We start from the raw sequence: 25,957 nt of genomic DNA, 5'->3' as shown, positions 1-25,957 counted from the left end.
TTCTTTTAATCCGTCGGATTTTAAGACTAAAAGAAAAAAGAAATCTCTCAAAGACCTTCGTTGTGCGAAAAGCGATAGAAACCGGGGGGGGGGTCAATAGAATGCGATTCGTGAAAGAACGTTCTGTTTGCAGCCTGCGCTCTGATTGGCTGCCGAGTCTCCTTAAGACGATTATTCTTATGAAAGAAATCAAAGTTCTTATAAATAGTTCAATCTCTCCGTCTCATCCACGACGGCCGGGAACGTCACGAGACGCAGAATGTCCAACCGGTGAGTGCGACGGCGGCTTCGCTGCTACGTTATTATTTATTATTATATTTATTATTATTACTATTTTTATTATTATCTTATTTCTACAGCGCCAGCAATTCCCGCACCACTTCTTAAAGTCCCTACATTCAAAGGGTCTGACAAAACTAGAACCGACCCGATACGTTAGGTAAAGAGGGCTCGGCTCGCAGGCTTACAATCTACATCACGTACTTTAGGAATCTTTTCTTGTTGTAGGGTAGAAAACTTAAAAGCACGGTCACATTATTTTTTGCCCAATTGTTAACCCCCTGAGTGCTACGACCGAGCCGCACATTACCCACCCGGCTCGTTACCCGTTCACGATGTGTTTCTGCTGCGCGAACCGCCCGATGCTGAAAGTCTTGAAATAGTTTAATGGGGTTCAGGGGGGGTCTCAGGAATTCTTAGAGAAACAAAGTAGCAAAGTGTTTGGGGTCTATAAGGAGGATTCAGGATCTCTTCACAGGAGCTGTAGGGCTCCTCTTATCTGGATTTGATCCTGGAATTCTTGCAGCAGAAACACAGAATCTGAAGGCAGATCGGCCCCATCCGGCCCCCGTCTAGTCGCCCGTTTCTCCTGCTGTAAAGACTCCAACCTTAATCAGTCGTTGGTCTCGTCTTAGATTCAGGAGCCGTATGTCTATCCCGCGCATGTTTAATCCCCTCACTGTATTACCCTCTACCACTTCTGCTGGGAGGCTGTTCCACTTATCTGTCACCCCCTCAGTAAATTTTGCACCTGATGCCTTCTTGGCAACACTACGTAAAATGTTCAATAACAGTGAAGATCACAAAAAAAGAAAGGTGTATTTTTCTGACTCCGGGAAGGCGGCCGCCCTGGCAAAATTTCGAGTTTGTTGTATTTTGTGTTTTTCGTTCTGTTGTCGCAGCGTGGAGCATCCCGCCGGGGGTTACAAGAAGCTGTTTGAAACCGTAGAGGAGCTGGCGACCCCGATGAGCGTCCACGTTACCGGTGAGACCCCCGCACGTTTATCAAGGGGCTTTTCAGCTAGAGATGATACCGATAACGATTAAACCAGAAACCATAACGTATAAACAACGACCTTCAAAATTCCATTTAATTAGAATAATTCAACTTTCTTTTTCCATAATTATAATAATTAAACTTGTTTTTGGTACGGAGACATTAGTTGTTATTTTATCAGAATCTATACATTAATAAATTATAAATAAATCAATAATATTCGCTTTTATGTATAAATCTAATACTAATCATGTATATGAAAGGAATCTCCTAACCTGAAATTATCCGATTTAAGGCATTCCCAGAAATGCTTTTTTATTTAGAATAAATCATTTTTAATATTTATTGTATCTTTGGGACTTGGGAGGTGATTATAGAATCTTTACAGGGAATATCACATTAATTATTGTAATTATTAGTATTATTATTAGCATTATTATTACCAGTATTAGCATTATCATTATTGTTGTTGTTGTTATTATTATTATTACCGGTATTATCATTATTATTATTATTATCATCATTATAATTATTATTATCATCATTATTACCGGTATTATTATTATTATTATCATCATCATTATTATTATTATCATCATTATTACCGGTATTATTATTATTTTTTTGTTTCATTTCAAACCAAATTAAGCGGCTCTGTAATAATTCTAAAACTACCTCTTTCATCAAACCATTTGGCTCCGTTTTTGATTTAGGTCGCTTGCCCCCTTGGCTATCAGGAAGCCTCCTGAGATGCGGACCTGGGCTCTTTGAAGTTGGATCTGAATTCTATTATCATCTGTTTGACGGGCAGGCGCTTCTGCACAAGTTTGAGTTTAAAGATGGGCACGTTACGTATCATCGCAGGTCCGTAATCCAAAAATACAGTTTTGTTTTATTCCTCCCCATTAAGTTGGTTATCCCCTTATGTTCAGTTGCTGATTGGTTCAGGCAGCCTTTGTAAGGGTGGGAGGGAGGAGATGGGAGAGAACATCAGGACGGGACAGGCTTTGCCACAGGCTGCCACCTGTATTCACAATCAAAGAGCATAAGAACAATTGTTGAACGCGGGTCACATGACATTCTGTCTGTCTGTCTGTCTGTAGGTTTGTTCGGACTGATGCGTACGTCAGGGCAATGACGGAAAAGCGAATCGTTATCACAGAATTCGGCACGTTTGCGTTCCCAGATCCATGCCGGAATATATTTTCCAGGTAAGCCAATGGCGCGCTACGAATATATTTTAATGCTAAAAATGCCAAAAATTCTAACATAACATTCTACAACATTCTATAATATAATAGTATATATAATAGTTAATAATATAATAGTTAATAATATAATAGTTCATACTATAATAGTTCATAATATAATAGTATATATAATAGTTAATAATATAATAGTTAATATAATCGTTAATAATATAATATAATAGTTAATAATATAATAGTTAATAATATAATAGTATATATAATAGTTAATATTATAATAGTTAATATAATATAATAGTTAATAATATAATAGTTAATAATATAATAGTTAATATAATAGTTAATAATATATTAGTATATATAATAGTTAATATTATAATAGTTAATAATATAATAGTTAATATAATAGTTAATAATATAATAGTTAATAATATAATAGTATATATAATAGTTAATATTATAATAGTTCAGAATATAATTGTTAATATAATATTATAGTTATTAAAATAATAGTTAATAATATAATAGTTAATATAATTGTTAATAATATAATATAATAATTCATAATATAATAGTTCATAATATAATAGTTAATAATATAATAGTTAATATAACAGTTAATAATAGTTAATAATATAATATAATAGTTCATAGTATAATAGTTAATATAATGGTTAATAATATAATAAAATAGTTAATAATATAATGGTTAATAATATAATATAATGGTTAATAATATAATATAATAATTCATAAAATAGTTAATATAATGGTTAATAATATAATAGTTAATAATATAATCGTTAATATAATGGTTAATAATATAATATAATGGTTAATAATATAATATAATAGTTCATAGTATAATAGTTAATATAATGGTTAATAATATAATAAAATAGTTAATAATATAATGGTTAATAATATAATATAATAGTTAATAATATAATAGTTAATAATATAATAGTTAATAATATAATATAATAGTTCATAATATAATAGTTAATATAATGGTTAATAATATAATATAATAGTTCATAATATAATAGTTAATAATATAATAGTTAATAATAAAATATAATAGTTAATAAAATGGTTAATAATATAATATAATAGTTCATAATATAATAGTTAACCTGTCTCTCCAGGTTTTTTTCATACTTCAAAGGCTTGGAGGTGACGGATAACGCGTTAGTGAACGTCTATCCCGTCGGGGAAGATTATTACGCATGTACAGAAACCAACTACATTACGAAGGTGAACCCAGAAACCCTGGAAACCATTGAAAAGGTGAGTGCCCCTCCCCCACCCATTATTTCATTAAACGTGATCATAAAGAGTTCCGAAAACTTATGGCGAATGTATCGATTTCCGATTTTATGTCTTTATATAGAAAATAAAAGAACAAAATGAGTGTAAAATCCGATTTATGGTTATTTTCTTTATGTGATTTCAGGTGGATTTGTGCAACTACGTCGCCATTAACGGGGTCACGGCGCACCCTCACATCGAAAACGACGGCACCGTCTATAATATCGGGAATTGCTTTGGGAAGTACTTTGCGTTTGCTTACAACGTCATAGTGATCCCTCCGCTGCAGGCAGGTGCGTCTCGCGGGGTCATCGGCAGATAGCGGAGCGCCTCCTGGGTATAGAAGGGGTTCATGCGGAGCGGCCTCCTGGGTATAGAAGGGGTTAATGAGTACCTGTCAGCTTTTCCCAAATTTTAGAGTTCTAAACACTAAATAAACCCACGGGGGGGGATTACAAATTAAATAAGAAACCCCCCTTTATGTGTATCCAGTGGGATCGTCCGTCTCAACTTCCTGTTATTCCTCATCGTTAAGTTATCTCTCTCCTCTTTCGTTAATCGTTGGTTGCTGTTGATTGGTTCAGGCAGCCTTTGTAAGTACGGTGGGGGGAGGGGTGTTATAACATTAATAACATTAAGAAAGTCGATTGTTATACTGGTTCTGCTGTGTTTTACCTTAAAACTCTGCTTTATTGAGTTAGAAAAGTCAAAAAGCACAAACTATGGTAAGTTTTAATATATAGTTTTTCATTTTTTTTTAATATATATATATTATTATTATTAATATATTATTTTATTAATAATACTAATTATTGCTAAAAGCTGTGACAATTCCCTTTAAATGTACGGAACTTGAAAGTTGGATTCATTTCCCCCGGACTCCGGATGGGCGGGTATTTAATCTCCGTATTAAAGACAGATAGAAAAGTGAATTCTAGCAAATTTTAATGATTTTCGCTCGTCACGCGCTGCAGATTCCTCCGGAAATCTACCCGACGGGACCAGAAACACGCCGGTGACCGCAGACAGAGGGATATTTCACGTGTGTTGCCCAAAGCGATCGGTTTCTCTGCCGTCCGCCGTCGGCAGTCAGTCCGTTCAATTCACTCATTGTGAACGTTACAAACAACCGCTTTAAATATTTAATTTGGGTGGAAAATGATAAATTGGGCTTCTTACGGAGCCTTTCAGGAGGAGATCAGAGAGGAGAGACTTCGTCTGCTTGGCAAATAATGTGATTATAGAGCATCTAGAAGAAAAGGTCATAATCGAAAGATAGAGGACAAGAGGCTGAGATTTACTTTACTGAGAGGGTGGTAGATAAGTGGAACAGCCTCCCAGCAGAAGTGGTAGAGGCTAATACAGTGAGGGGGTTTAAACATGCATGGGATAGACATATGGCCTTCTGTCAGCCCGAACAGGAAGGTCTAACTTGATTAAGGACTCCACTTGCGCATGAGCGACTATCACTTGCCGCAGCTATCTACTCTGTATGTTTATTTCAGACAAAGAGGATCCGATCAGGAAAGCCAAGGTCGTTGTCCAGTTTCCGTGCAGCGATCGCTTCAAGCCGTCCTACGTTCACAGGTGATCCGTCACGCCGCGTGTCGCCCTCCGTGTATGTTGGGTGATGTCACGTGTTACGCTGAGAGCCGCCGCGTGTCGCCCTCCGTGTATGTTGGGTGATGTCACGTGTTACGCTGAGAGCCGTCGCGTGTCCTTTACGACGTGTTTCTCCGCGGCTCCACGTGACGTTCGTCTGCGGAGCGACCCCGGCCCGGCTCGTAGATGACAGAAGGTGTTGTTGTTGTTGTTGTTGTTGTTGTTGTTGTCCTCGGCCGGGTTGCGTTTGAACCTCTACGCTCCGCATCCCGCAACCAGCCAATCAAATCATTTAACCAGAATTTACTGATTTCGATGTTTTTCAACCCAAAGACTGGAGAACCGGACCATCGCTGTCATCTCCAGCCGCGTTGTGATTGGTTTAATGGATGCAGATAACATTGTAGCAGGAATCTGTTACAAATATTACCTTTTTCACCCGTATTTCTCGTTTCTTGCGTTTATTTTTCTGGATGGTCCCCGTATTTCGGTGTTTTTTCTGTACTTTCCGTACGTTGTTTTTTAGGTTGAATTATTTACTTTCCCGTCGATCTCAGAGCCGTGGGGACGCCCGTCCTGCAGTCCGTCGCTTCTAGATGGTAATTCATCATTTTTCATTTCTTTTCCAGCTTCGGAATGACCCCAAATTACTTAATCTTCGTAGAACAACCGGTAAAAATCAATCTGATCAAATTCCTGTCGGCTTGGAGTATCTGGGGAGCCAATTACATGGATTGCTTCGAGTCTCACGAAACTATGGGGGTGAGCGACCCGGCAACGTCCTCTCTATGATGTCATATCGCTAGAAATCTTATATCTAAGAGCCGTTATTTAAAGAAAATCCCGCATCCTGCATCAAATATCGCGCTGTTTTCTTTATTAACCCAGTTTGTAGTTTTTTGCCCCGTAATATAAAGTTTTCAGGCAGCTGCATATCAGCCGTTTGTATGATTCTCGCTCTGTTATCTGACCCCCGATCTACTAAACACCCCGACTCCTTATCATACTGCCTGTGGGGAACAATAGAATGGCTCAGTCTTAATCACCTAGATGGACTCTCTGACTAATGAAAGTCTATGGAGGAACGGACTTCATTAGCATCGCCATAAAGCATCAGCTCAGTGTGGGGTTTGAGCCGGGAAAGTCATCCAAAATATCACATGACTCACATTACTGTATACAGCGCTGGGGGTTATATTACTGTATACAGCGCTGGGGGTTATATTACTGTATACAGCACTGGGGGTTATATTACTGTATACAGCGCTGGGGGTTATATTATTGTATACAGCGCTGGGGGTTATATTACTGTATACAGCACTGGGGAGTTATATTACTGTATACAGCGCTGGGGGGTTGTATTACTGTATACAGTTCTGGAGGGGTTATATTACTGTATACAGTGTGGGGGGTTATATTACTGTATACAGAGCTGGGGGTTATATTACTGTATACAGCGCTGGGGGTTATATTACTGTATACAGCGCTGGGGGTTATATTACTGTATACAGTGCTGGAGGGGGTTATATTACTGTATACAGCGCTGGGGGTTATATTACTGTATACAGCGCTGGGGGTTATATTACTGTATACAGCGCTGGGAGTTATATTACTGTATACAGCGCTGGGGGTTATATTACTGTATACAGCGCTGGGGGTTATATTACTGTATACAGCGCTGGGGGTTATATTACTGTATACAGTGCTGGGGGTTATATTACTGTATACAGCGCTGGAGGTTATATTACTGTATACAGCGCTGGGGGTTATATTACTGTATACAGCGCTGGGGGGTTATATTACTGTATACAGCGCTGGGGGTTATATTACTGTATACAGTGCTGGGGGTTATATTACTGTATACAGCGCTGGGGGTTATATTACTGTATACAGTGCTGGGGGTTATATTACTGTATACAGAGCTGGGGGTTATATTACTGTATACAGTGCTGGGGGTTATATTACTGTATACAGCACTGGGGGTTATATTACTGTATACAGCGCTGGGGGTTATATTACTGTATACAGCGCTGGGGGTTATATTACTGTATACAGCGCTGGGGGGGTTATATTACTGTATACAGCGCGGGGGGTTATATTACTGTATACAGCGCGGGGGGGTTATATTACTGTATACAGCGCTGGGGGTTATATTATTGTATACAGCGCTGGGGGTTATATTACTGTATACAGCGCTGGGGGTTATTATTGTATACAGCGCGGGGGGTTATATTACTGTATACAGCGCGGGGGGGTTATATTACTGTATACAGCGCTGGGGGTTATATTACTGTATACAGTGCTGGGGGTTATATTACTGTATACAGCGCTGGGGGGTTATATTACTGTATACAGTGCTGGGGGGGTAATTACTGTATACAGCGCTGGGGGGGTAATTACCGTATAATATTTGCACGTTTGGTTTTGTAGACGTGGATCCACGTGGCAGAGAAGCACACCGGTGAATACCTGAATATCAAATACCGGACATCGGCATTCAACGTTTTCCATCATATTAATACGTATGAGGATAACGGCTTCCTGGTTGTGGATCTCTGCTGCTGGAAAGGGTAATTTCCACCTCCCTGACCTCTGACCCTGGAGAAGGTGTAGAGGAGACAGAGAACCAACATCCAGCAGAGCGTTGAAGACGTTAACTAGTGGAAAGGAAAGAGCAGACAGACAGTAGGACAGCCTCCCAGCAGAGGTGGTAGAGGGTAATACAGTGAGGGTATTAAACACGCATGCGATAGACATACGGCTCCTGAATCTAATACCCAGGAATGTTACTGAAATCTTTAAAATGATAAAGTCTAGAAATCGCAGGTAGTTTGGGAGAAGTCGGGTCTTTTGCGTGATTTTTGTACAGAGCGCCCGGCGGTGATTTTTTTCTTTCTCTCCGTAGGTTTGAGTTCATTTATAATTATTTGTATTTGGCCAATTTACGGGATAATTGGGAAGAAGTGAAGAAGCACGCGGAGAAAGCACCGCAGCCGGAGGTCCGCAGATACGTGCTGCCTCTCGATATCCGGAAGGTGCGTTTCCAGAAAGAAGACCCCCCCATACCCCCTCTTCCCTCAGAACATTGTTACTTTATTACTCTGTTACTCTGTTACTTTATTACTTTATTACTCTGTTACTTTATTACTCTGTTACTCTGTTACTCTGTTCTCTGTTACTTTACTTTATAACTTTATTACTCCTTAACATTTCGTTTCAGGCTCCGGCCAAAAGGTTTCACATAAAAAGAACCTACATTTGGAGAAATATTTTTCCTTCAATTTACTTTTTAATAACAAAAACATTATGAGGAAAAATTGACTTCTGTTTTGTGTTTTTGATCCAGTCCGACGCCGGAAAGAACTTAGTATCGCTGCCCTATACCACGGCGACCGCCACCCTGCGCAGCGATGACACAATTTGGCTCGAACCAGAAGTTCTGTTCTCAGGACCTCGCCAAGGTATAAAAATTATTTAAATTGTAATTAAAGGAGACTTTCCACCAAATCTTTTCATTCCTCGTATCAGATTACAAAAACGTTTTCAAAAATATCGCTTTGTTTTCTTTTTTACCCCAGTTATAGTTTTTTTGTCCCATAATATAAAGTTTTCAGGCAGCTGCATATCAGCCGTTTGTATGATTCTCGCTCTGTTATCTGATCCCCAATCTACTAAACCCCCCGACTCCTTATCATACTGCCTGTGGGGAACAATAGAATGGCTCAGTCTTAATTGCACAGTCGGACTCTCTGACTAATGAAAGTCTATGGAGGAACGGACTTCATTAGCATCAACTCAGTGTGGTGTTTGAGCCGGGAAAGTCACCCAAAATATCACATGACTGACATTACTGTATACAGTGCTGGGGGTTATATTACTGTATACAGCGCTGGGGGTTATATTACTGTATACAGCGCTGGGGGTTATATTACTGTATACAGCGCTGGGGGGTTATGTTACTGTATACAGTGCTGGGGGTTATATTACTGTATACAGCGCTGGGGGTTATATTACTGTATACAGCGCTGGGGGTTATTACTGTATACAGCGCTGGGGGTTATATTACTGTATACAGCACTGGGGGTTATATTACTGTATACAGCGCTGGGGGTTATATTACTGTATACAGCGCTGGGGGTTATATTACTGTATACAGCGCTGGGGGTTATATTACTGTATACAGCACTGGGGGTTATATTACTGTATACAGCGCTGGGGGGTTATATTACTGTATACAGAGCTGGGGGTTATATTACTGTATACAGCGCTGGGGGGTTATATTACTGTATACAGCGCTGGGGGTTATATTACTGTATACAGCGCTGGGGGGTTATGTTACTGTATACAGCGCTGGGGGTTATATTACTGTATACAGCGCTGGGGGGTTATATTACTGTATACAGCGTCGGGGGTTATATTACCGTATACAGCGTCGGGGGTTATATTACTGTATACAGCGCTGGGGGTTATATTACTGTATACAGCGTCGGGGGTTATATTACTGTATACAGCTCTGGGGGTTATATTACTGTATACAGCGCTGGGGGTTATATTACTGTATACAGCGCTGGGGGTTATATTACTGTATACAGCGCTGGGGGGGTTATATTACTGTATACAGCGCTGGGGGTTATATTACTGTATACAGCGCTGGGGGGGTTATATTACTGTATACAGCGTTGGGGTTATATTACTGTATACAGCTCTGGGGGTTATATTACTGTATACAGCGCTGGGGGTTATATTACTGTATACAGCGCTGGGGGTTATATTACTGTATACAGTGCTGGGGGGTTATATTACTGTATACAGCGCTGGGGGTTATATTACTGTATACAGCGCTGGGGGTTATATTACTGTATACAGCGCTGGGGGGGTTATATTACTGTATACAGCGCTGGGGGGTTATATTACTGTATACAGCGCTGGGGGTTATATTACTGTATACAGCGCTGGGGGTTATATTACTGTATACAGCGCTGGGGGGTTATATTACTGTATACAGAGCTGGGGGTTATATTACTGTATACAGCGCTGGGGGGTTATATTACTGTATACAGCGCTGGGGGTTATATTACTGTATACAGCGCTGGGGGGTTATGTTACTGTATACAGCGCTGGGGGTTATATTACTGTATACAGCGCTGGGGGGTTATATTACTGTATACAGCGTCGGGGGTTATATTACCGTATACAGCGTCGGGGGTTATATTACTGTATACAGCGCTGGGGGTTATATTACTGTATACAGCGTCGGGGGTTATATTACTGTATACAGCTCTGGGGGTTATATTACTGTATACAGCGCTGGGGGTTATATTACTGTATACAGCGCTGGGGGTTATATTACTGTATACAGCGCTGGGGGGGTTATATTACTGTATACAGCGCTGGGGGTTATATTACTGTATACAGCGCTGGGGGGGTTATATTGCTGTATACAGCGTTGGGGGTTATATTACTGTATACAGCGCTGGGGGGGTTATATTACTGTATACAGCGTTGGGGGTTATATTACTGTATACAGCTCTGGGGGTTATATTACTGTATACAGCGCTGGGGGTTATATTACTGTATACAGCGCTGGGGGTTATATTACTGTATACAGTGCTGGGGGGTTATATTACTGTATACAGCGCTGGGGGTTATATTACTGTATACAGCGCTGGGGGTTATATTACTGTATACAGCGCTGGGGGGGTTATATTACTGTATACAGCGCTGGGGGGTTATATTACTGTATACAGCGCTGGGGGTTATATTACTGTATACAGCGCTGGGGGTTATATTACTGTATACAGCGCTGGGGGGTTATATTACTGTATACAGTGCTGGGGGGGTTATATTACTGTATACAGCGCTGGGGGTTATATTACTGTATACAGCACTGGGGGTTATATTACTGTATACAGCGTCAGGGGTTATATTACTGTATACAGCGCTGGGGGTTATATTACTGTATACAGCGCTGGGGGTTATATTACTGTATACAGCGTCAGGGGTTATATTACTGTATACAGCGTCGGGGGTTATATTACTGAATACAGCGCCAGGGATTTGCATCTTCACTAAACTTTTTATAATTCCACAGCCTTTGAATTCCCCCAAATCAACTATAGGAAGTACGGGGGGAAGCCGTATTCGTTCGCCTACGGCCTGGGACTGAATCATTTTGTTCCTGACAGGGTAAGGATATTTTGTCGTTCGGTCGCCGCGTTCTCCCCCCCATCACTAGATAAGGAATTTGATGAAATCTTTGTCTTTTTCTAGCTCTCTAAACTGAATGTCCGAACCAAAGAGATCTGGGTATGGCAGGAGCCAAACACCTATCCCTCTGAGCCGATATTTGTATCCAGTCCGGATGCCCTGGAGGAGGATGATGGTAATTACTCTCAATTCATCTTTTAGAGGAAGTCAGTTTTTTGGAAAGAGGCACATAAAAGGGCAATATTGCGTGCTCCTCCCCCCTGTCCCCAGCTCTCCCTGTCTCGCGTGCTTCTTCCCCCCTGTCCCCAGCTCTCCCTGTCTCGCGTGCTCCTCCCCCCTCTCCCCAGCTCTCCCTGTCTTGCGTGGTCCTTCCCCCTATCCCCAGCTCTCCCTGTCTTGCGTGGTCCTTCCCCCTCTCCCCAGCTCTCCCCAGCTCTCCCAGTCCTGTGTGCTCCTTCCCCCTCTCCTCAGCTCTCCCTGTCTCGCGTACTCCTTCTTCCTCTCCCTATAATAATTGGTTTAGGAAGAGCTTTAATTCCGAGACCCTCATAACACTTCTTTTATAACCGTTCCTTGCCCCGGATACACTTTTATTTTTTTTTCATATAAAATATATTTATTTTCCGCGGCAGGAGTGTTGCTCAGTGTGGTTATTGGCCCCGGCGCGGGGCAGAAACAGTCGTTTCTGCTGATTTTGGATGCCAAGGATATGAGTGAAATCGCCCGAGCCGAGGTGGACACCAACATTCCGGTCACGTTCCATGGAATGTTCCGACGAGTTTGACCGGCAGCTTCCGAAATGTGTAAAACCCGGCTTCTCGGAGCGTAGTATTTACAGGGAGAGGTCGCTCTCCGACGCGTCATTCATTCCCGTGGATTCTGCGTCCGCTGCAGCTTCCGCAGAAATAAAACGCCATCAGAGATGCGCCTGCAGCCGCCAGCCAACAGATGCAGAACCCGGAACAACGTACTCCGCGCCGGTGTATGAAGCAGACGGCAACCTAGTTCCGTTTATATGTGACCTGCGTGTAAAACCGACATCGTCTGATAAAAAAACCCCCAAAAAACGAGAATTTCTATTAGGAGAAAAATTGCATTTACATATAACTAAATGTAATTTTCTTTTTGTAATGTTGCTGGGTAACGGTTATTGTGTCTCGTGATATCAGGCAACAAAAAAAAAGAAATAATTCTATAAAACCTGCCTGATGATTGAATTTATCATTTTATTTTATATTGCTGGATATTCGGTGATATTCTGCCCTCTAGAGGCAAAGTGATGGCGGTACACCGAGACAAGACGAGAATCGTGCTGTAGTTCAGACTATTATTATTATTATTATTATTATTATTGATGTTTATAGCGCCGTCATATTCCAAAGCGCAGTACAACAGGTAAACCGGACATAACCATGCGCTACGCATCACATAACATTGTGGAATTACAGAAACAAATGAGTGAGACGGCTCTGCTCGAAGGGCTTACAATCTATAAGGAGCTATAGGTATATTATAGAAAAATGCCCATGTTGGGGTTCGTATTGCCCCCGGGGTCTCCAGATCCCCCTCATACACGCACCTCGTTCATATTTATACCCCGAGCCTTTACACGCCGTGTCTTGGTAATAACAGACGCGCTCGCCTCCCACGTCTCTGCCACTTGTAACACTCGCACGTCGCTCGGCGTCACATTATCTTTAATCACGCGAGTGGAGTGCACTTTAATCAATCACACGCGACACGAGCGGACGGAGAGAAGTGGCGCTGATTCCACGCGGACTCCTCATCCGCTGATGAAGAGCCCTCCATTCATTCCGATGGCTTTTTCCTTCTGATATTCAGCGGGTTTTATCTAGCACTTCATGGGTTAAATCAGCCTTCCAAAAATCATGATTAGTTATTAATCAGACTATGAGCTGCCTGCTGATCCCCCCCTCCCCTGTTCTTCCTCCCCTTCGCCCTCTCTGTCCCGTGTGGGTCTTTTCCCATTTCTCTGTCCCACGCAGGGTGCTTTCTCCTCTCCTCAGCTCTCTCTCTCGCGCAGGGTGCTTTCTCCTCTCCTCAGCTCTCTCTCTCGCGCAGGGTGCTTTCTCCTCTCCTCAGCTCTCTCTCTCTCTCTCTCTCTCTCACGCAGGGTGCTTTCTCCTCTCCTCAGCTCTCTCTCTCACGCAGGGTGCTTTCTCCTCTCCTCAGCTCTCTCTCTCTCTCTCTCTCACGCAGGGTGCTTTCTCCTCTCCTCAGCTCTCTCTCTCTCTCTCTCTCTCTCACGCAGGGTGCTTTCTCCTCTCCTCAGCTCTCTCTCTCTCTCTCACTTTGTTATTAAATCTTTTGTGGCCCAGAACATTATTCACGGTGCTTCTGCCTGCCTGCCCCGTGTATAAAACATAAGCATGAAGTCTGTGGCACCCCAAAGTTTAACCCCCGCAGAGGAGTAAACCCCCCCGTAAAACAAAGGTCAAATAACATAACGGGCTCATAACCGACCGAGCATTCAGCGACTGCAGGCGGCAGAGAACGGTTTATTATAAAGGCTTCAGTAGAATATCCTGGAGCGATTCCGACTTACTTAAAGATGAAGGTTCTTTACTTTACCAAGAGGGTTGTAGATAAGCAGGACGGCCTCCCAGCAGAAGTGGTAGAGGGTAATACAGCGAGGGGATTAAACATGCATGGGATAGACATACGGCTCCTGAATCTAAGACGAGACCAACGACTGATTAAGGTTTGAGTCTTTACAGCAGGAGAAACGGGCGACTAGACGGGGGCCGGATGGGGCCGATCTGCCGGCGGGTTCTGTGTTTGTACATCTGTCAGTGAATCTGCCGTCCTCGGGTTGTGGAGTCGCGGGAAGTCTATCGTATTTCTGCGGACGCACACGATGTTTTCCTCTACGTCAGAGCTAAAGATAGCAGACGCACGTATCTGTTTATAGAATCGGCAGCGTCACGCGTGATGACCTCATTATTAGGGCCGGCTCGACTAAATGCCAACTCGCAGAGACCTGGAAATGGAAAACTTTATCACCTCTTGCTGCAAATGTAGGGCTAGAAGTCCTTACAATTGAAGAAGGGACCAATGAGGTCTGCTACGTACTCGGTACTCTTATGGATCATTTGAGCATCGCTTTTTAACACGCGACACGGATCAGGTATTATTGGCCGCCACAAACTAATAATAATTAGAAGGATCTGGTGCTAGGGATTGGTGAGGACCCCGTGTACAGGTGGGGCTGCTGCGGAACCTCTTTGGAAGGTGGACGGTTCGGAGGTTCTGCAGCAGCTGGGGTCTTGGCTGATCTAGTTTTGATGATGATCTAGCTGTGATTCAGCACTTCTCTGGGGGAAAGGGGCCACAGATGTCTCTTACACACAAACTGCGATCTTAACATGGATTTGAGCTTATTTTTGGGGGTAAATAAATGGTATCGTCTATAACACTCGGGACCTTCCGGTGCTGTGGCAACTCCCATTATGCTTATCCACGTAAAGTTATAATGTAGTGCTTGATGAGAGTGGCAGTTTTCTAGCCCCTGAAGGCCGGATTCTGGCAGATTCTTGGAGTATGGGCGGGCCAGAGGCATAACACGAAATTCCAGGGCCCCCAGCACGCTGTATTCAGGGGCCCTGTCCTATGTATCTACCTTACGTTGGACCTAACTATTACGGGGCAAATAAATGCCATTTTTTAGGTGGGGGCCCTAAACCCTGAGGGGCCCCTGCAGTGCAGAGGCCGGTGTTACGACCCCGAGGAACGCGATACCCAGCACCACTATACAGTCTCATGTGAGATCTGCCTCTGTGCTGCGTTCTGTCCGGCACTGAATGGGTTAAGGTTTTTCTGACTCTCCAGCTGCATGAATGGGATGTTCCATTGCTTAAAACGATGAATGAAATGTAGGGGGGGCCAGCCAGTATTTGCTTTGCACTTTTCCACCTTTCGTGCGTCTTAAAGGTGATATTTATTGTAACATCAAAAAACATAAGTTTTAATGCAGCGGTAATTAATTGGATGAAGGGATTTTTTTTTACAATTTCTTCTATTTCCATAAAAGCAGCCCCCCCTCTCCTGCCCCGGAATGGAATGGTCCAGCCCTTGCTTTGTCGCTGGAGAGATTCCTCCCTGATTAGTAAATCGCTTCGCTGCCGCCGTCCGCCGGTAAGTGATCTGCTCGTCGTGCTCGGTGACTGAAGTGGGGCCCCTGGACAGACTGCGCGGTGGGCCAGGGCTCCTAGGGACCTTTCCGCAGGGGCCACACACTATATTATTCAAATGCTTATTATTTAGGGTCACATTCAGCGGGCCCCCTGTATCTCACCCCGGGGCACTCCGGGCACTCTGCCGCATGGGAAAGCATCATCCGTGCGTTAAGGAGGGAAGCTCACCCTAAAAAAGGCAAATAAATGCAGATTTGGGGGCGCGGCGCATGCCCAGTAAATACTATTTAAAAGCCCCTATCTGAGGCATTCATATTGGGGGTCCCGTCACACTATATGGTCATCTATCGCTTAGCCCCTCCAACTACGCCCAAGTACCCCAATCTCACCGAGTCCTGTCCAATCCCGACACGGCTGGATCCGCGGGGCTGCCCTTTAACCCACGAGACTCTCCTGCGATTTAAAGCCCTCTGTGGACAGCGTTAATGAGACCCCTCTATAGTATGTGGGGTGGGTTTAGAAGTAATAACACGGGGCTCCCTCCCCCGCTGCGAGCCGCCCGGCCCGGGGCTTTTATATCATTACTGAGTAATATACACTTTTTGTTTTTGTGTGTCCTTTTCAAAGCGCTGAGTACACTGCCGGCGTTATAATCCCTCCCGCAGCAGCTGCTCGCGTTCCCCGTTACTGCGTAGATCCCAGCGGGGTCACCGGAGCATAAAAACTACGAGCGGGCGTTTTGGGCATGCTGCTTAAACCCTTTGGGTGCTGGGAGCCGTATAGCGGGTGTCAGAGATAGGAGTAAAGCTTGTTTCTGCGGCATAGAAATGGTTAAGGGCCGGCTGAATGTAAAGAATGTATATGTATATGTACTATATAGCGATATACTGTGTATATATACATACTGTGTGTATATATAGGTGCTGCCGTTTCAAATGCTCAGAAGCTTTTTGTCAGAACCGGAAAACTGCTGCCCTCCATCTGTATTGAGGATGATGGGGATTGTAGTCCAGAATCATATACACAACGCAGTCGTATGTACGAGATTTAGCAGCGACCAAGGATTCAAACATCATTTTTACAGGAAGTGTGGTGGATACATGGAACAGCCTGCCAGATGCGGCAGAGTTTAGCGCACTCTTTCTGCCCCCCCCCGTTTCGGTTCTCTGACGTCTCAATAAGCTGTAAATTATGGACCGGCACGGCGTGTGCGGAGCGGGTCCTACTTTAGGTCCCAGGCCAATGAACATAGGGGGTGGATCTAAGGACTGCTGTAAGGGGCGGAGCTACACGATAGGCTAGGGCTGGCTCTCTGGTTTAGGAGTCAGTTTGGGATCTGGAGCGAGTGTTCAGCACCAAGGACAGCAAGCGGGAGATCTGAGTGTTTCCTCCCCGATATTCATACCGGCCGGGAGCTTCTGCTGCAGGATGGGCTCAGCCGGCCCTGTATAATGTATAGATTAATCAGTGAGATGCCCTGTATAATGTATAGATTAATCAGTGAGATGCCCTGTATAATGTATAGATAAATCAGCGAGCCGGCCCCCTGTATAATGTATAGATAAATCAGCGAGCCGGCCCCCTGTATAATGTATAGATAAATCAGTGACCGGCCCCCTGTATAATGTATAGATAAATCAGTGACCGGCGCCTGTATAATGTATAGATAAATCAGCGGCCGGCCCCTGTATAATGTATAGATAAATCAGTGAGCCGGCCCCCTGTATAATGGATAGATAAATCAGCGAGCCGGCCCCTGTATAATGTATAGATAAATCAGTGACCGGCCCCTGTATAATGTATAGTTAAATCAGCGAGCCGGCCCCTGTATAATGTATAGATAAATCAGCGAGCCGGCCCCTGTATAATGTATAGATAAATCAGTGACCGGCCCCTGTATAATGTATAGATAAATCAGCGACCGGCCCCCTGTATAATGTATAGATAAATCAGTGACACGGCTCCTGTATAATGTATAGATAAATCAGTGAGCCGGCCCCTGTATAATGTATAGATAAATCAGTGACCGGCCCCTGTATAATGTATAGTTAAATCAGCGAGCCGGCCCCTGTATAATGTATAGATAAATCAGCGAGCCGGCCCCTGTATAATGTATAGATAAATCAGTGAGCGGCCCCCTGTATAATGTATAGATAAATCAGTGACCGGCCCCCTGTATAATGTATAGATAAATCAGTGACCGGCCCCTGTATAATGTATAGATAAATCAGTAAGATGCCCTGTATAATGTATAGATAAATCAGTGACCGGCCCCTGTATAATGTAAAGATAAATCAGTGACCGGCCCCTGTATAATGTATAGATAAATCAGTGAGCCGGCCCCTGTATAATGTATAGATAAATCAGCGACCGGCCCCCTGTATAATGTATAGATAAATCAGCGAGCCGGCCCCCTGTATAATGTATAGATAAATCAGTGTCCGGCCCCTGTATAATGTATAGTTTAAGCAGATCATTCATGTTGACCAAATGTACGCTAAATGCACATCTTTAACGGTAAAATAAGCAATAAATATGTCGCCCGCTGCGTATCCCGGGGGAGAGGTCGTCATAACTTCCTGCTCTCAGGATCTGCATGATTATTCCTCCCCATTAAGTTCTCTCTCCTCTCTTTAAGTTGCTGATTGGTTGAGGCAGCCTTTGTAAGGTGGGGGGGAGAAATATTTACATTATTGTTTGGAGAAAGCGGGGTATTTTGTTTGTTAACTGCCCCTTTTCACCCGAGCGCTCGTTCTATGGATGTGGCGCGCCTTTCAGAGGCTGCTTTTTTTCCTCCCCGTCTTCTCCGCAGGGTATTCCCGGGAGAGAATTAAATGGATTCCAGTCATTTCTGCTCATTAGTGCCACAGAAATCGACAGAGAGGCTCTAAATTAACCCTCTGAGAACCAGAAGGCTTTACAATGAGCTCTGTTAACTTTCTGGCATATGAAGGGTTAAAACACACAAAAAAAAACCCCCAAGAACAGGAGCTTATAATCTATTTTTTTTCCGCCAGCCGTTGAATCCTGTGTTTTTTTTCTGGTAATATTATCAATAGAATGAATGGGGTGATGATGTCATAGCTCACCTGAGATGAAAGCTTCACCGTTACATCATCCTCTGTATTTGTGACCCGTTTTGGACGTCTTTAAAACAAACCAACACGTGAAGATGAATTTTTTTTTCACTGCTGTGGGAAAACCATAATTCAATAGAAATATAGAACCCGCCGGCAGATCGGGCCCCATCCGGCCCCCGTCTAGTCTCCCGTTTCTCCCGCTGTAAAGACTCAAACCTTAATCAGTCGTTGGTCTCGTCTTAGAATCAGGAGCCGTATGTCTATCCCATGCATGATTAATCCCCTCACTGTATTACCCTCTACCACTTCTGCTGGGAGGCTGCTCCACTAATCTACCACTCTCTCAGTAAATTAAAACTCTCTTGTTGTTCCAAAAACCTTCTATTTTATTTATTTTTTTAGAATTTTTCTAATTAATATATAATTGAAGCCAAGTGATCGCAGGGCCGCGTCGCCGCCACTAGGTGGCAGAGTTTATTTAATCTCAAAGACATTCAAAAGAGATCGGAGAGAAAAAAAGAAAAGCGAGTGAAGGGAGGAACCGGCGGCTTTTCTCCGAGAGACAGAAATCAAACCTCATCCAGAGAGCGAGTGAATCTCGAGGCAGAGCCGGCGGCGAGGTCTCCGTCCTGCCGGGATCAGAAGCCCCGACGCGTGTAGGTGCTGCGGTGACTGACGGGGAGCTTGGGGCAAACGATGTCGTTATGTGGATAAATGTCACGGTTACCGTCACTCTGTATCTGCCCCGTGGTTACCGTTACTCGGTATCTGCCCCGCGGTTGCCATTACTTTGTTACTCTGTATCCCCCCTCGGTCGCCGTTACTCTGTATCCCCCCCCCCGCGGTCGCCGTTACTCTGTATCCCCCCCCCGCGGTCGCCGTTACTCTGTATCCCCCCCCGCGGTCGCCGTTACTCTGTATCCCCCCCCCCCGCGGTCGCCGTTACTTTGGGTGTACTTTTATACGTTTTTGGAATTATCCGCCTTCATTCTTCTTTTTTTTTATCGTTCTAGGTGTCCGACTACCCGGACCTGAGATGTTAATCCAGTAACGGATCCAGAACCAGAAGCGTTGCAGGCGTTCCGGAACCGGGCACCATGCCGGAGCAGAGCAACGATTACAGGGTGGTGGTTTTCGGGGCGGCGGGAGTCGGGAAGAGTTCCTTGGTTCTCCGTTTCGTGAGAGGGACCTTCAGGGAAACCTACATCCCGACCATCGAAGACACCTACCGGCAGGTGATCAGCTGCGACAAGAACATCTGCACGCTGCAGATCACCGACACGACGGGAAGCCACCAGTTCCCCGCCATGCAGAGGTTGTCCATCTCCAAAGGCCACGCTTTCATCCTGGTCTACTCCACCACCAGCAAGCAGTCCATGCAGGACCTCCAGCCCATCTACGAGCAGATCTGCCAGATCAAAGGAGACACGCAGCACATCCCCGTCATGCTGGTCGGCAACAAATGCGACGAGACCCTCAGGGAGGTCCAGGCCGGCGAAGGGGAGAGCTTGGCCAACAAGTGGAAATGTTCCTTCATGGAGACGTCGGCCAAACTCAACTACAACGTGCAGGAACTCTTCCAGGAGCTTCTGAACCTGGAGAAGAGACGGGCCGTCAGCCTGCAGGTCGACGGGAAAAGGTCCAAGCAGCAGCGGAAGAAAGACAAGCTGAAGGGGAAGTGCTCGGTGATGTGAGGTGACCGGCGCATCGGAAGGACCTTCTAGAACCTTCTAGAACCTTTCAGGCCTTGGGATGGGAGAAGGAGAACTTTGCTGCAGGGACGGGTCGAACCGTTTCCTGACGCTTGTTATTAGATGGAGTCGGTCCGGCCGCGTGTCTCTGACGGGTCCTTTAGAGTTTGGGGAGGGGGAGGGGTTAAAGTGCGCACCCCTGAATAGCACGGAAATTGCCGGAAAGAGGGAATCCCAGCGCCGCACGGCGGAACTTCTGTCCAACGTCTTAATGGGAAGGGCCGGGTTCTCAGGAAGGTCGTGGGCCGCACATAAAATAGAAAAAACCCTCGATGTTTACGCCTGGCCCGCGGGCCGCCCGCCGGACAGCTCTGTGCTTTATTACCGCAACGCACTTGAATAATGTGGGGGGGGTCTGGACGGGACCCGTACAAACTTTTTAATGGCTTTTCTTCTGTCAAATGCTGATGATTTGGCTGCCGTGAATTAAAATGTTTCTGGATAACGTGACGCGTGGCATGTAACATGTAGCGTGTAGCGTGTGGATGGCTGCGGTTCTTGTGCGGGGTATTTTAATGCTCTAAATCATGCAGACGTTCAAGCAGTCGGTACACAACCTTAAAGGCCAATGTGTGTCCTGACGTTCAGGTCGGAGGCTTTAATGGAAAGTAGGGAAGTTTTACTTTACTGAGAGTGTGGTAGATAAGTGGAACAGCCTCCCAGCAGAGGTGGTAGAGGGTAATACAGTGAGGGTATTAAACATGCATGGGATAGACATACGGCTCCTGAATCTAAGACGAGACCAACGACTGATTAAGGTTTGATTCTTTACAGCAGGAGAAACGGGCGACTAGACGGGGGCCGAATGGGAGCCAAACTGCCACTGAGTTGGGGGCACTTGGTGGAGACGCTGGGGTAAACAGGCAACAAACTTACCCCTGAGTGTGGCTTTCGCCAGCCAATGGAAAGTGAGTGCTGCCCTGCAGTCTGTGTGAGGTATAACAGCTGGGAGTTTATACTGCAGGGGGCAGCACTTAATACCCGCGGTCACCGCATCTGGTTTTGGGCGATGATCGGCCGCGTTATTTAGTAATTAAAGGGGATTTGTTGCCTGATTGTTGTCCTTTCTCCCACGCCGGCTTATTCCTCCCCACCGGTGAATCATTCCACTCGTGGTGGGAATCCTTTGTGGCCCCCTTCGGCCTCCGCGGTGATTCATCTCTCGTTTCTTTGACGTTAATACCTGCACATCCTCCCACGCCGTGACTCCAGTCCCGCTTCTTTGTATCGCTCGGCGCTTTAATAACCTCGTTGGGGAGGGGGGTTCCGCCTACATTAAATACAGAAATCCGTTAGAATCATCACTCCCATCACTGCCTTCCCACAAACAACACGTTCAGCGATTTAATTGTCATGTGACACAAAATCAGGCATTGATAGGTCGTAGCCATGGAAACGCAATAAAGCTGCTTCAGAAAAGGAAGTCTAAGCGGGACAGCAGCTTTAAAGTGGGATCTCCCGCCAGACGGTAACGCGGCGTGAATCGCGAATAGGCGGAATTTTCCGGACTTCATGAATATTATTAGCAGCTCCAGCACCCCGACCTCCATCACCTAAACCACAATCAGTGGATCCAGATCTTTGCACGACACTGGGACTTGAAAAGAAACGGATTACATTTACTGAGAGAGTGGTGGATAAGTGGAACAGCCTCCCAGCAGAAGCGGTAGAGACTAATACAGTGAGGGGATTTAAACATGCATGGGACAGGGTTTTGCCTTTGTGTTGTTGTAGCCGGTTTACTTCTTGTTGACTGAGTTGGGGGGGGTAAGTCCCGGGGGGGGGATTTGGCAGAACAACGCGGGGGTCTTTTGGGAGGGTAACAGTTCTTAAAAATAACAGAAAATCTTATGGGAAATTCACCCTCCCGGCCGACAAACTACAGACTGCATCAGATGCATCAACCCGACCCTCGGGGGCATCCAATACCCCCCCAGGTGGCATTTTCTGGACACAGAAACACTTAAACAGTCGTTGGTCTCGTCTTAGATTCAGGAGCCGTATGTCTATCCCATGCATGTTTAATACCCTCACTGTATTACCCTCTACCACTTCTGCTGGGAGGCTGTTCCACTTATCCACCACCCTCTCAGTAAAGTAAAACTTCATTCCTCGGCAGTGAATTCATTCATCCGCTTCCTCATTCTTTATTAAAGCAGCGACTGGCGCCAATGACACGTTACCTTTAAAATAGGTTTTGTAGCACATGCCAAGCCACTTGCAATTGCTTCTGAAGTCCCTCCATTTGTTAAATAATACCCCCCCCCAAGAAGTTCTGCTGCAGATTATTATTTTTCAGGTTTTTTTTTTTGGGCCAAGATATTTTATCCCAAAACATAAGAAAACTGAAGTTGTGTTCAGCGCCGGTGGCCGAGACCCGCAAACTCTCCCCTCTCTCGGGTACGATCCCCGCTTTCATTCACAAATACATCCTTTTATCCCGGTAACCGTGGCAACATCTCTTCTGAGCGGCGGAATTCTATTACTTATGGAAATCGTTTCCAGCGTTCGGGGCGATTATCGCTCTTGACTTTTGGAGACGTCGTTGGGAATCTCCCGCTTACACCTGATCGCAGGAAACGCAGCGTCCTCCAATCCCAGCCGTCCCAGGGGGCCGCGATACCGAGGGGACCCCAGAATCTGAGACGAGAGGGTCAGATGGTATGGGAGGAAGTTAATTTTACCAAGATGGTGGTAGATAGCTGGAACAGCCTCCCAGCAGAAGTGGTAGATGGGAAAACATGTCTTGGATTAAAATGGTTCAATGGATAGATTTAATCACCGGGGACCAGGTCACGGCTGGCGAATGGCGGGGGCCGCACGGTGCAGGTCCCGCCTCGGACCCCAAATATATTTCAATGGTTAAAAAATACTGAAATAATCTTCAGAGGGGCCCCGGGACCGACGGGAGCTGTTTGTGTTTTTTCAGAGCGTTCTCTCGAGACCCTGTGCTCCGCGTCGCCCCCCGGGACTCTCGCCTCCTCCCGGGAAATGATTCTTATCTCCACCACACTCAGAAGCTGAAACCTTTTCCGGAATCTTCTACAGAAAACAAAAAATTGTAATAAAAACAAATTAGCCTTATAAACATAATTTTTCCTCACTGAAAGGGTAGTAGATGGGTGGAACGGCCTCCCAGCAGAAGTGGTAGAGGGTAATACAGTGAGGGGATATAAGCATGCGCGGGGTAGGTTTTTCATACATGTTCCTTCCTGGAGACGGAAACCTGCGATGCAGTCAGATGAGGCCCTGTCCCCCGCCGGCCAATCAGAAAGCAGAGCCTCAGCCAGCTGGTTTTTAACCCAAAAACAACACATTATGAGGAGGAAAATGCTGAATTGTTTATTATTTTTATATTATTATTATTTATTGATTTATATATCGCCAGCATATTCCGCAGCGCTGTACAAAGGGAAGGCGGGACATAATATAACAAGATGACATCATTTCTATTTATTTCCCGTTGTTGTTGAGGTTGCACGGAGGGTGCAGATAAGGAGCCCGGGGCCCCTGGTGGCCCCGGCCGGCCCCTGAATATCCCGATGCGAGTCTGGAGCATGCAGGTTGCCAGGCGATGCTATAAACCCCACACAATGCGGTTAATGAGCTCCCCGGGGCATCGCGCAAGCAGCCGCTCCACAAACAGCAGCTCATGGAATAATCAATAGCGGGGAGGAAAAACAGAAGCACCAGGGGAAGGATTTAAAGGGACATCGCGGGAGAGCTTTAACCCCTTCCTGGACGCTGAACATCATGAAGAAACAGCCCTGTATAATGTATACATAATCAGTGAGATGTCCTGTATAATGTATAGTTAAATCAGCAAGCCGGCCCCTGTATAATGTATAGATAAATCAGCGACCGGCCCCCTGTATAATGTATAGATAAATCAGCGACCGGCCCCCTGTATAATGTATAGATAAATCAGCGACCAGCCCCTGTATAATGTATAGATAAATCAGCGAGCGGCCCCTGTATAATGTATAGATAAATCAGCGAGCGGCCCCTGTATAATGTATAGATAAATCAGTGACCGGCCCCTGTATAATGTATAGATAAATCAGTGACTGGCCCCCTGTATAATGTATAGATAAATCAGCGACCGGCCCCCTGTATAATGTATAGATAAATCAGCGACCGGCCCCCTGTATAATGTATAGATAAATCAGCGACCGGCCCCCTGTATAATGTATAGATAAATCAGTGACCGGCCCCCTGTATAATGTATAGATAAATCAGTGACCGGCCCCCTGTATAATGTATAGATAAATCAGCGACCGGCCCCCTGTATAATGTATAGATAAATCAGTGACCGGCCCCCTGTATAATGTGTAGATAAATCAGTGACCGGCCCCCTGTATAATGTATAGATAAATCAGTGACCGGCCCCCTGTATAATGTATAGATAAATCAGTGACCGGCCCCCCTGTATAATGTATAGATAAATCAGTGACCGGCCCCTGTATAATGTATAGATAAATCAGTGACCGGCCCCCTGTATAATGTATAGATAAATCAGTGACCGGCCCCTGTATAATGTATAGATAAATCAGCGAGCGGCCCCTGTATAATGTATAGATAAATCAGCGAGCCGGATCCCTGTATAATGTATAGATAAATCAGTGACCGGCCCTGTTGCTTCTGCCGGTCGGCAGATCGTTGGCCGCTCGATATCTTTTCACTTTAGTTACGGAGCCGGGACTCTCTCGTCAGCCGCGGATTTTTTGAGTCATTTTAGACTTTCCAGGAATTATCGATCGGCCGCGATTCCCAGAAATCATTAAACGCGGATTTTATTTAATTAAAGGAGGAGGAATAATGAATGAGATTCATGACGCGGTTTAGAAAAAAGCCAAAAACTGATGAAAACCTCGTTAAATCTGAGCGTTTCCGTAAACGAGGCTTTTGTTTTAGTCATTGATCTTCTTACGGGGTTCGCTCAGCGCTGCGCAGGTTCGGGGTCCCCGCTTGGTTATCCCTAAAGGGAACCGAATGATCAGCCTGTGGGATCTCAACACGTCCGGACTGAGCGAGAGAGAGAGAGAGAGGGGATGGAGAGAGAGAGAGAGAGAGAGGGGATGGAGAGAAAGAGAGGTGATGGAGAGAGAGAGAGAGAGAGGGGATGGAGAGAGAGGGGAGAGAGAGAGAGAGAGGGTGGAGAGAGAGGAGATGGAGAGAGAGGGAGAGAGAGAGAGAGAGGGGATGGAGAGAGAGAGAGAGAGAGAGAGGGGGGATGGAGAGAGAGAGAGAGAGAGAGAGAGAGGGGGGAGAGGAGATGGAGAGAGAGAGGGGATGGAGAGAGAGGGGAGAGAGAGAGAGAGAGAGAGAGAGAGGGGATGGAGAGAGAGAGAGAGGGGATGGAGAGAGA

The 25,957-nt window shown here is 45.1% G+C and overlaps 2 protein-coding genes across 2 annotated transcripts; both read left to right on the top strand.

The window, feature by feature from the left end:
* Window positions 1-221: 221 nt before the first annotated feature.
* On the top strand, window positions 222-12,821 carry RPE65 (retinoid isomerohydrolase RPE65). Its single transcript, XM_053470028.1, has 14 exons — window positions 222-270; window positions 1,182-1,264; window positions 1,990-2,140; window positions 2,380-2,487; window positions 3,633-3,774; window positions 3,941-4,088; window positions 5,301-5,382; window positions 6,027-6,159; window positions 7,828-7,967; window positions 8,303-8,432; window positions 8,744-8,858; window positions 11,489-11,583; window positions 11,668-11,779; window positions 12,237-12,821. Exons 1-14 carry the CDS (start codon window positions 260-262, stop codon window positions 12,386-12,388), a joined length of 1,602 nt encoding a protein of 533 aa, XP_053326003.1. The 5' UTR covers window positions 222-259; the 3' UTR covers window positions 12,389-12,821.
* A 7,036-nt stretch (window positions 12,822-19,857) lies between these two features.
* DIRAS3 (DIRAS family GTPase 3) lies at window positions 19,858-20,609 on the top strand. Its single transcript, XM_053470039.1, has one exon. The coding sequence runs from the start codon at window positions 19,936-19,938 to the stop codon at window positions 20,530-20,532; it is 597 nt and encodes a 198-aa protein (XP_053326014.1). The 5' UTR covers window positions 19,858-19,935; the 3' UTR covers window positions 20,533-20,609.
* Window positions 20,610-25,957: the final 5,348 nt, after the last annotated feature.

The sequence above is a fragment of the Spea bombifrons genome, chromosome 6 (genome assembly GCF_027358695.1).
Source record: "Spea bombifrons isolate aSpeBom1 chromosome 6, aSpeBom1.2.pri, whole genome shotgun sequence".
In the NCBI taxonomy this organism is placed as follows: domain Eukaryota; kingdom Metazoa; phylum Chordata; class Amphibia; order Anura; family Pelobatidae; genus Spea; species Spea bombifrons.
The sequence above is the reverse complement of the archived record's forward strand: the minus strand, read 5'-3'. Positions and strand labels throughout refer to the sequence as shown.

What these genes read in the sequence shown, in the direction of transcription:
- DIRAS3 (XM_053470039.1), top strand. Translation starts at nt 19,936, where the DNA reads ATGCCGGAGCAGAGCAACGATTACAGGGTGGTGGTTTTCGGGGCGGCG.
- RPE65 (XM_053470028.1), top strand. An exon ending in TGCCGGAATATATTTTCCAG is followed by an intron (nt 2,488 to 3,632) that starts GTAAGCCAATGG and finishes CTGTCTCTCCAG; the next exon opens with GTTTTTTTCATACTTCAAAG. An exon ending in AGTCTCACGAAACTATGGGG is followed by an intron (nt 6,160 to 7,827) that starts GTGAGCGACCCG and finishes TTGGTTTTGTAG; the next exon opens with ACGTGGATCCACGTGGCAGA.